The sequence below is a fragment of the Heliangelus exortis genome, chromosome 1 (genome assembly GCF_036169615.1).
Source record: "Heliangelus exortis chromosome 1, bHelExo1.hap1, whole genome shotgun sequence".
Classification (NCBI taxonomy): Eukaryota; Metazoa; Chordata; class Aves; order Apodiformes; family Trochilidae; genus Heliangelus; species Heliangelus exortis.
In genome coordinates this window covers 133,707,383-133,718,636 of record NC_092422.1, presented here as the reverse complement: position 1 = coordinate 133,718,636, position 11,254 = coordinate 133,707,383, and the positions used below count along the sequence as shown (strand labels likewise).

General features: G+C 41.7%; 1 protein-coding gene across 4 annotated transcripts in view; it reads left to right on the top strand.

The window, feature by feature from the left end:
* Window positions 1-10,428: 10,428 nt before the first annotated feature.
* BLTP3B (bridge-like lipid transfer protein family member 3B) overlaps window positions 10,429-11,254 on the top strand; it is a 57,512-nt gene continuing 56,686 nt past the window's right edge. For 2 of the 4 annotated variants that reach the window (XM_071767219.1, XM_071767225.1), the window contains exon 1: window positions 10,466-10,747. In XM_071767219.1, coding sequence (XP_071623320.1) covers window positions 10,704-10,747 — 44 coding nt within the window. In that variant the 5' untranslated portion in view covers window positions 10,466-10,703. Of the gene's footprint in view, window positions 10,748-11,254 lie in introns of all 4 variants that reach the window. The other 2 variants (XM_071767233.1, XM_071767216.1) reach the window with 2 other exon arrangements.

Genomic DNA, 11,254 nt, shown 5'->3' with positions numbered 1-11,254 from the left:
AGAATGGGAATGAGGGAACGAGAAAACAAAAACCAAAAAAGCATAGAAAGGGAACAAGGAAAAAAAACCAACAAAAGGATAGAAGGGAATGAGGGAACAAGAAATAAGAAACCAATGAATTAATAGAAAGCAAATGAGAGAACAAGAAAAAAACCAACAAAAGAATAGAATGGAAATGAGGGAACGAGAAAAAAACCCAATGAAAGAATAAAAAGGGAATGAGGGAACAAGAAAAAACAATGAAAGAAAGAAAGGGAACGGGGGAAAAACAAAAAAACAATGAAAGAATAGAGGGGAACAAGGGAACAAGAAAAAAAAACAATGAAAGAGTAGACGGGAACAAGAAAAAAAAAAACAAAAACGAAAGAGTAGAAGGAAACAAGGGAATGCTAGAAAAAATCCAATGAAAGAACAGAAGGGAAATAGGGACTTTTTTTTTCTCGTTCCCTTGTTCCATTCTATTCTTTCATTGTTTTGTTTCTTGCTTCATTCCCTCACTCCCTTCTATTTTTTTGTTGGTTTTTTTTTGTTCTCTCATTCATTTCTATTGTTTTGGGGTTTTTTCTCATTCCCTCGTTCCCTTTCTATTCTTTTGTTGCTTTTTTTTCCTCGTTCCTTGTATTGCTCTATTTGGTTTTTTGTGTCATTTTCTCGTTCCCTTCTATTCCTTGATTCGTTCTTTTGTTTTGTTCCCTTTTTCCTTTTCTTTTCCTCTATTGGTTCTTTCCTTTTCTTCCTCGTTCCCTTCTATTCCTCCATTGGTTCCTTTTTTTCATTCCTTCATTCCCCTCTATTCCTCCATTTTTTGTTGCATATTTTTGTTGCATTCTATTCTATTCCTCCATTGGTTGTTGTTTTGTCTTTTCCTCATTCCTTTTTTTTTGTTTTTTTATTCTTTTGGGTTTTTCTCAATCTTTTCATTGTGTTTGTTTTTTGTTTGTTTCATATCCTTTTTTTCATTTCTTTTGGGATTTCTGTCTTGAGGAAATGAGTCTGTGAGTTAGGAATAGAGCAATAGCAAAATACACATTTTCCTTTTCATCTGTATCAGATTCATCCTTAGATATTCCCCACCTCTAGAAGCACAGAGAAAAAGAGAAAATAAAAAATTAAAGTATCTATATAAAATCTGTATTCACCATATAATATATGTATTCAACATGAGGGTAGTAACATACTGGAATACATTTCCTATAGAGGCCGTTGATACCACCTCCCATGAAGTGGTTAACACCAGGTTGGATATGGCCTTTTGGAACCTTGTCTAGTGGAAGAAGTCCCAGCCCGTGCAGGGGTGTTGGATCTTTATGATCTTTTAAGGTCCCTTCCAACCCTTACCAATCGATGATTCTGGTGTTCTATATATATCACACACACACATACAATCTCTAAACCTTCAATATATTGTAAATCAAAAAATATACATGAGGCTTAAAGTGATAATTTTTATACTTTGCTTCCAGTATAGTTTAAATTTACAGGGGTCACTTAACAAGCAGTTATTATTGCTGTTTACACAAAGGCACTACACACAATTTCTACACTTTAAAAAAATCTTAAAAAAAGGACCCATCCTTATACAGGTTGAAAAACATGAGTTGGTAAGGCAGAAATTACTCTGAACTATGAGGAAATATGTAAACCTTATTAGGACTAAGTGTTACTAGTCTTTTTCATACTAATGGTTTTATTGGTAATTTTGTGGATCACAATAATCTGTTGTGTCTGATAGATTCCAACAATGCATCCCCTGATAATATTCCTGTGGGGGAATGGTGGTAGTTTTAAGTTATCAAAGGCATTTTATTTTCACAGGTTTAACCCTTTTGCTGGAGAGATTTGAATTTTGCCCTCCTAGAGGCAAGCCAATGCTGGCCCTTTGCTGTCCCCTGGTGTTTCTTACAGAACTGTCTTTTGTGTCCCTTAAGCCAAGCTTCTGGTCATGCCTTACTTGAAGTCCTATTTTTCCCAGGAAAATTTTGGAGATGTCAAGTTGGAACTGGAATCATCTGTTAACTTCTATTCTGATATTTCTTCTGCTAACACAACTTGGGCTTGAAGCTGTGAGTAACGGGCAGCACTTCCTTAACAAGTGAGAACAGAAACCTCAAACAATCCGTCAAAGGTATTTTATGAAGCAATTAGTCAGAAAAGAGCTATTTAGCTCTGAATCCCTGATATTTCCTACATGGCTGGCTTATATTTTTCCAGCTTCAAGTTGTCAGTCTCAGCACTATTTGTACTTGCCTGTGGAAATGTGTCCAAGAGTCACCAACACTTTAGAGAGCTGCATAGGTAACAAAGATTTCTGACAAATATGAAGCCAAGAAACTGGAAGAGAGAAGCTTCTGAGCTAAATCTGTGTGAATTTTTTAAAACAAACAAAAAAGTTGTAAGTGCTGTGAACAAGGACTTAAAAATAAAGGCAAAGTCAACAAAGGCCTCCACTATCATTCTCTGAGATAGGATGAGAAAGGATGGTCTGACTGCTCTCCTAAAATAGACCAATGACTGAAATTTCAGCAGCTGGTGGTATGGAAATGCATTTTGCTGTGACAGGGGTGCTGCTGTGGAGCAGCAAGTGGGATAATCCTCTGTATATCTGCCTTTGGGATGGGCAGAGTGGAGGTCAAGGAACTGGAAAAGCCCCTTTTGTTAGGGAGGTGGCTACATGCCCCTGAGGAAGAGGGGACACAACAGTACTGGAAAGCCAGCCTGTTAATATATACTAGTTTCAGCAATGAGCTGAAGTTAATTTCTTCCTGTTCTTGGCTGTGGATTGGCTGTACAGGTACTTTGGCTGTCACTGTGGCCAGAGCATCTGGTGGACCAAAAGAGCTGTGTCCATCAGATATCTTTCCTCTGTGCAACACATTTTTCTCAGAACTAAGGAGAAAAAAACACATGAGTTCATCAAATCTCCACATAGCATCACTGAGCAATACAACTGCTGGTTAAACCTTGCTTTCAGTGCAGAATTCAGGCAGAACAGGACCAGTCTTTTCTACCTCAGAAGTAAAAGTGTTCTCCTTCGGCTTGTCCCAAATCTGCAGTGATCTGCACACCTCTTAAAGTCCTTGGAGATGGGGCTGAGGTGCCTGTGGACAAAGGCAGGTCTGGTTCTGACTGCTAGGGAAAAGGCTAGTCTGTAGGATGGAGCAGCAAGGAGGCCTGAGGAAAAGGACTCAGGAGACTTGAGGATGCGAGAGGAAAACTACACGACTGAAAAGGCACAAAATCCTAAAGGAAATCTGGCACTGGAGGACAAGAGATTGGTACCACTGGGAACTTGTTGTAGGGATCAGATGTGGATTGATGCCCTCTGGCCCATGGAGTCTCTTTGGGTGTCTGCCCTGAGAGTGCTCAGCATGCTCATGCTTTGTTGACTTTATCTGTGTTAACTTCAAAACAGGTTGAATATATTCTGCATGCAGAGTCTGCAAGTGGCAAAAAGTGCCTGAACGGAGTGACCTGCCCCCACTCTCTAGGCATTTGAGATGCTACGTGTTGAAACGTGGTGTTAGCCTGGGGCTGGTTCTGCCTCTAAGGGGCAAAGAAATTACATGAAAGTTAAAAATCAATGGCTGGGTAAACAATAAATGCTTACTACTCATATCTTTAAAATGAGCTCTTGGAAAATTTGGGGCAGAGCCCTGAAATTGGGTAGGATGGCAGATCCTTCTGGCAGGAGCCTCTAGGCTGGAGTCAAACCTACTCTGCATAAAACTAAGATTTGCATTTTCCAGAATAGGCTACTATTCCTGAGCTTTGTAGAACTGTTTATTTTTCTGGTTTATGCAGAAGTTTTTCAGTTGTGGATGGTGAAAAATTGGATGTAGGACAGCATGCAGACAGGAAAGGCTGTAAGGTAGAGGTAAGTGTCAAACACCCATAGCTGTTTGGTTTCTGAAAAGTGGATAAGCATAGAAAACTATGCAGTGGCTGCTCCTGGAAACACAAATGTGCCATAATGTGCCATTAGTGATCACCAGTCTTGCAGACTAAGCAGTTTTTATTCTGGAGTCATGCAGAGCAAACATGATGGCTCTTGAAAAGGCAAAACTTAATTTATTTCTTAGCTCCTTTCTCAAGGGGGAGAACCGTTCTTTAATGGACTGTGTTGTCCCTGTGTCCTGCAGGTCCTGCATATGAGGCTGTAATGGGTGCAGTGGAGAATATATATATATATACACACAAATATATATACATATATATATATGTATATGTATATGGTATGTGCACATTGCTGCGGGGATGAAGCAGTATTGGCAATTTTAAAAATTATGATTCCTCCTGTGGACAGATTTGTGCTTCCTTCTGAGACAAACAACTTTGTGCGTTCTTCTGATGATGTGTTCAGAGGTATTCAGGTGAGACCAGAATTGGGTTTTGTGCAACTTTCTTGAATATTGTTTTTCTGGTGGAAAAGCTGTGGAGAGCCACCTTGATAATTTGAGAGACCTGAGAGCTAGTGAAAAGGCAAGGTCCCACACTGCAATGCAAGGCTAACCAAAAATAGCAATGAAGCAAAGCCTGCTGCTAGAAAAATAAAGATGAGGCAAGGCTCATCACCAGAAAAGATAATAAGGAATTTGGAGGACACCTTCTCTGAATAAAGGGATTATGTATTCTACTGACTTTTGGCCTTAGCCAGTATGTTTCATTGTGGTAGAGTGCTGTATTTCGTAAGCAATGTTTGTAGCTAGCAAAACCATGATCTTAGTTTATTGTATCTTGCTTTTAAAACAATTCATCTTATCATGATGTCATGTTTTCTCTGCACTATAAAAGAGCACTGTTGATAAATAAAATAAGACATATTATCACCAGGTATATGTCTTGCCCGGCCTCCAACTTTTTTCTTGTCTCTAATTTTTTCCTCACTGCGTTCATAAGAAAAAGCAGAGACTATAAGGTATTTTAAAAAATTGCAAACTCAGTCAGTGCAGTACATTTAACTGGCATGGCAAGCACACTCAACAAGTTCATGGGGGGAGCCTGCAATCAGTTCTGAAATACTCCAAAGGGTGAGATAAAAGCAAAATCTCTGCATTCTCTTGCTTACAATAGCCCTTCTTCCCATATTTTCCTTGTCCACAGCCAGTCAGAAGGGAGGGGGGGAGGGGCAAAGCCTATTCTAAAGGTTTTGCAAGGGGCTGTATCCTCTCCTTGTCTGTGGCAGCTGGGAGAGGACTATGGATGGCCACCCACCTAGAGCTTCACATTAACGTGAGGATGCCCATTCTGGGACTGAGGATCTGGCAGGTACCTGCTGGAGCTAAGGAATTCTCCCTGTGCCTCTGGTCATACGGGTGACACCAGGAAACTTCTGAGAATTGTGATAGGCTTTCACAGCAATCTCCAGTTCAGGAAGATGCAGCAAATTGTATGGTGATTCTTGCCTTTTGATGTATTTCAGGTACTGCATGTATTTACACCTGTCCTTCAGGAATTTTTTTAAGTGAGCAGGTAGTGAAAGGTAGATGGAGATTTTTTTTCTTAGCTATGGAAAAAAAAAAGGGCATACTACAAAACTAAAAACTTTTGCCCAGGTTGTTTTTCTTTGCTTGTTTGTTTCATTTGGGTTTTTTTTTGTGGCACTGGGTATTAATATCCCAGCATGTCATGTAGGTGTCATATTTGACGAGTGCATCTAGATAAAGGAACTTAACAGGCAATCAGTGGATTTGGAAATGGGAATTTACATTAATGCCTTAGAGACTGACGATAACTTATTTGTATGGCAGCAGATGAGTATACAGCACTTTTCAGGAAATAGTTTGGGTGGGTCTTTACCTGCAAATGTTATCTAAATTGACTTTTTGTAAGAGTGAAGATACAAAATACATTGAATTATGAATGTACAAGGAGTCTGGAGGGGAGCTGAAAAATTTAAGAAAGTAACTTCTGAAGAAAGATAATGTAAAAAAAAAAGTGAATTGTCCCCTGGATTTGAGACTGGAAAGTTGCAAACTTCCAACTTGCTGGAAAACCTGAAACACTGTCCAGTCAGCACAAAAGTGTATTAAATTATTCTCACCATCATCGCATAACTTATGCAGAAATGGAGCTGAGCTTGCTTAACCCTCAAGTCTTGACTGGTCTGATGACATAAGACACTGGAAAGTCTGAAGAAAGTAGGATTAAAAAAAAAGGAACTGTGCCTTGCATGAGGGCCCTTAGGGCACTGACCATGTGATGGATGAGCTCTTTGAAGGAATCCATTAGGACACCAAGAGGAGCTGGTTAGGACTAAACAGAAGGAAAACTTTGTACATATGATCCCTGCCACCACAAAAATCTCATGTTAATGTGGTGAATACAGATCCAAATCCACTGTGATTGCTTAACAAAAGCTATTTGATCTCAAGGTTCCTGCAGCAACTTCAGCTGCGCCCCTGTGGTTTGATGTGGCAATGGGACCTCTTGTTTACCCAGTCACTCTGATTTGAAGCCCTGTTCAGAAAACACTGTGTAAAATAAGGCAATGGATTGGGTTCTTTTCTGAAAAACATCTCGCATTGCAGAGTTTTGTGTAATCACAAGGTGTAGTCATCTTCTCTCTCCACTGGTTCCGCCTCCACTCAAAAGTGGTACTGATCACTCCCTGCTGTGGATTTTTTTTCACCCCATGAGCTCTCCCTCCTGCAAAGCAGCTTTCCCATGCTGCAGCAGCACCCAGCCATAAGGTATTCAGTAATGCCCAGCCTTTGGCTGGTGTTACCATTAGCCTGATTTCCTGATGCCTGAGGAGCATAGGAATGGGACAGATGGCCAGGTGCAGGATCTTGCTCTTATCTTAATGATGGATTTTACTTTACATATGTTTTACTTGCCATCACTGCCGTCTTCCTTGTTATCCAATAAAATAGGAAGTGAATTACAGTTTTGTACTGTATTTGCATTTCGAAAGCAATGGACACATAATGAACAATCCAGAAACAATGAGAGTATTAATCTGTGAGTCAGGGGCCTGTGCAAGTAGCAGACCTCATGGACATTACAAGCACAGCAGACCTCAAGGATGTAGTGAAGAAACAAAGTTGTGCAAAGTCTGATGAAGCAAGCACAAAAAAGCAGAATAAAGTTGGGTATACGTTACTGAAAGCAGGATTTAAGATAGAATATTGGCAGAGAGAATCTTTGTGTGATCAGAAGACCTTATCCAATCAAATTATTGCTTTAGGTGCATGGACAGCACATACTAACCAATCAACAAGTAGCTTACGCATGAGCAAGAGCCAGAAAAAATATATAACCTGAGCTATCTTGGCAATAAAGTGGCATTTGCTTGATCATATTGGTCGTGTGCAGTGTCCGTGACTTCTGCATCGACATTGTACCTGTATGCAGTTTGCTTTCCTGAAAATATCAGATCCTAAAATTAACTGCTGCTCTATATGATGATGACTGTTTGCCCTAGCAAATATCAAATATCTTTTCCAGGAACCAGGATGTTCATAAAAAAGCATGACAATCTGATTTTAGACCAATCCTCTTTGCGTGCTTTGTCAGTATCTTAAGGACAGCATCCTTAATCCCTGCTCTAGCAGATGTATTATTTGGCTCTTGAGGAGAGGTCACAAGAATTAGCAAAAGCATTTTTCCAGTTCAGGAGTTTCTGTATTCTTTTAAAGAACACTGTAAAGTGTTGTTTGTTCTCCTTTGTACACTGGTAGATCTAGTAATAGTAAAATTTGGTTTTGTAAATAAATAATTTGGTTTTGTAAATAAAATGCACAAAATGTAGAATTGTGACATGCTTTGGGTATTCACAGTGCTACAGAAAAACAAAATACTACTCTTAAATATTACTCTTATGCTTTTATTAATAATATAAAATTCTTAGAAGTGTGATTTAGACACAAAAAATCATTATAGCTATTGCTAAATTTTGCCTTGTGAAAACAAAGGTGGAATATAATTATTACTTTTTCTCTTTTAAATCCTACCTCCAGTTCTATTAGGCTTCATCTGTTTTCATTCAATGCCTTGTATCTTTTTTCTTCTAAAGAACCTACTGGATAAGTGCCAGGCTTTTAACAGTGCACTTAGATTTATGTGTAGTTGTTAATATACATATTTAAAATATCTTTGCAATGATGCTTCTGATTATCCTTTCTCCTGCTGTTGGTGGAGTATCTAAGAAAGATACTGCTAAGTAGCAGTAACACAGCAAGGACACATAAATATGACTTTCAATTATCCACATGGTAGCAAATATTGTATGCTGCCCCCTGCAGTAGCACAGGACTGGTAGGGTGTGATGCATTTTAAGTAATGATCCATCAGGCTTCTGAAGCCTTGCACATCTGCATTTGAAGACAAAACAATCTTTTATATTATCCATATGAAGCCACAATGAAATTCTCATTCTGCGAGTAGGAAACAAAGCATTCACTGAAACCAAACCAGAATGCTTGTTTGGCTTTTTCTCTCTTGATTCCATTCCAGATTTACAGTTAAGAAATCCACATGACTGTATGAAAAGTCAAACTCTACCTGCACACCTTATGAAAAAAACACACAGCTACTTATTTGCTCTGCTCTGTGGGAACCTGCAGCCTCAGAAGGACAAAACAGAGCCAGCTACAGTATTTGCAAGTTGTTCAGAGCATCCAAAGAAAGTTATCCTTGAGGAAGAAGTTACTGCATTCTTTGACCCTGGCACAGGTGGGTGTTACCCTGGACTTAACATCCCTAAATGGAACTCCATGCTCCTTTCATTGTCTAGGTGATGCTGAAGGGCAAAAGCTGATCCATCATTATGATGCATATAATTTCTCCAAGATATCGGTAGATTTTTCATCTAGTTGAGAAAATTGGTCTTAAAACAGAAATAAAAGTATTAGCTTCATATATAGCTCATTCCCACTTTTAAAATCTCTCCGAAGAATATGTGGTCAGTATTACACAACTGGCTGATTTTTAAATGCCTGGAAAAATCAATTGAAAATGTTCATCTCCTGACCTATTTTTTCATCTGTTACTGCTTCACTGCCTTATAGTTTTCATTTAAAAGTCCTTAGGGATTTGGTTCATTGCCTGTAAATAATTAGTATCTTATGTATAGGAGAAGCAAAGAAAATAGTATCTGATTTCTTTCCTCTGCCACTCTATATTATTATATTCTAGGGCCAACAAGCCACTCTTCACACAGATGTCACATCTGAGAATTCTGTTAGTTTTACAATTTTTAATTTTTTTCTTATTCCGTTTAATACAACTGTTTAGGGTACTTGGTTACCCTACCACTGAAATTCTTCAAAATACATTTTCTGAATGTGGGAGCCACAGAGAAGAGGTTTACTGGAGAAACAAAATTATAACAGGGCATTTATTTTTTTTTACTGACTGGGAAATTTTGCTGCATTGTGATAAGCTATTCTCTCAAAATTAAAATAACTCCTAGGCTTAGATGTGCTTAGATGAAACAACCTGATTTTACAGTTCAGGGGATTTGAGTAATTGCTTAGAAATTCAAGTTAAACAAAATATTACATACATATCAACTTATTGTCAGACTACCAGACTAAGTTTCTGTCAGTAAGTTCCTTTATATTTCCTTGTTCCTTTTGTGTGGTACTGTGGGAGCAAGTAGCCACCCTGGTGCTCAGCTGGGGCAGGAGGATCAGGCCCAGGAGAAGGCGTGTGACTGTGCAGAGAGGGATTGCTACCTGAGCAACTCCTTCACCTTCCTCTGGAAGACCTCTGGGCAGGGTGGACTTTGTTGCTTCTGGGGTTGTTTGCTTGCTTGGTGTATCGTTTTGGAATGATTTTGGGGATCCTGGATGGAAACAAATTTTAGGGTTGTTGTTTTTTTTTTTTTGGTGTTTTTTTTTTTGTGCCCGTAAAGGAATATTGCATATAAAACACAGGTATAAAGAGGATAAATTGTCTCACTTGGTTCCTCAAGGTGAATGTATTAAGAGCTAAAGTAATGGAATTTATCTGGAAAGCCTTAAATAATGCCTCTGTTAAGGAGCTCTGCAGATCAGTGGGTATATACCTGCATGTCATGCAGGTATTAACGCCAAGTACAAATGCACGTAGGTAATACACACTTTTTATCAAGAATTCCTGTTACACGATCCCATTTTGTTGTTGTTACACAAAACACCTCTAGGTGGCACTTCGTACCATGGTCAGCAAAAAAACTACGCAGCGGCCAGAAAGGTGCTTGGGAGGCCGGGCCCCATGGGGGACACTCCACAGGTGGGAGGAGGGCAGAAGCCACAGGCGCGGACAAAAGTTTTGTAGAGAAGAAGGACTAAAGAGGTAAGAAAGAAGCAGCCGCTGAAAGCACAGACGAGGCGGGCGGTGAAGTCAGGGGCGGGTGGAAGCTGCGGGCGCTGAGCCAGGACGTCTGCGTTGACCACGCAGACCACGGCTGTGCTCCCGCTTCTTCTGAGGGTCCCTGCGAGATGAAGGGAGGAGCTGTCCTTTCTACGCCCTCCCGGCACTGCCGCTAACAGCGTGGGGCGGAGGCTGCTGGTCCGGCCCTCCCCGTTGCCGCTCCCGCCCCTCGTCTCTAGGCGATGCTGCAGTCAAGATGGCGGCGGGCGCCGAATGAACGTGAGGAGAGGCAGCGACTCCGCTCCCGGCAGTCTGCCCTCCTCCGGCAGGGGAAGGCGAAGGGATGAGGCGCGTCTCATCTCGCGGTCTCGGCCGGTTGTCGTGAGGGACGCGGGCCGGCCAACACCATGGCGGGGATTATCAAGAAGCAGATCCTGAAGCATCTCTCCAGGTCAGTGGGGCGCCGTACCCCGGTTAGGTTTGAGGGGTGCGCGGGGGGGTGGCGACCGCAGCTCCCGGCTCCGCACCCTCTAGATCTGGAGCTGAGGGAGGGTGGGCGAGCTTCATTCAGCCTACCGAGGGTGGACCTGCAGCCGTCTCCTCGGGGTGATGTGGAGGCGGAGGTTTCTGTGCGGCTGTCCGGCCGTGACAGCCGTGTGAATATTCCCTGGTACCCTTGTTCGGGGGCCGGCGGCGCAGGGAGTGGCTGTGCGGGGCAACCCCCGAGGCGAAGAGGGGGCTCGGTCTGGTTGGCGCAGAAGGGAGTCTCCGAGTGAGTCACCGCTGGGCTCCGCTCGTCTCCCAGGCGGGCAGACGGTGCCCGCCCTCGCCGCGCCCGGCAGCGGGCCCGGAACTCCCGCGCCGGGAGGCGATTGCCGAACCCCGCGGCGGGGAGCGCTAAGGGCGTCCCGCGGGGTGCCCCCATCGCGGCCCTGTTGGCGAGAAAATGTGCGGGGGG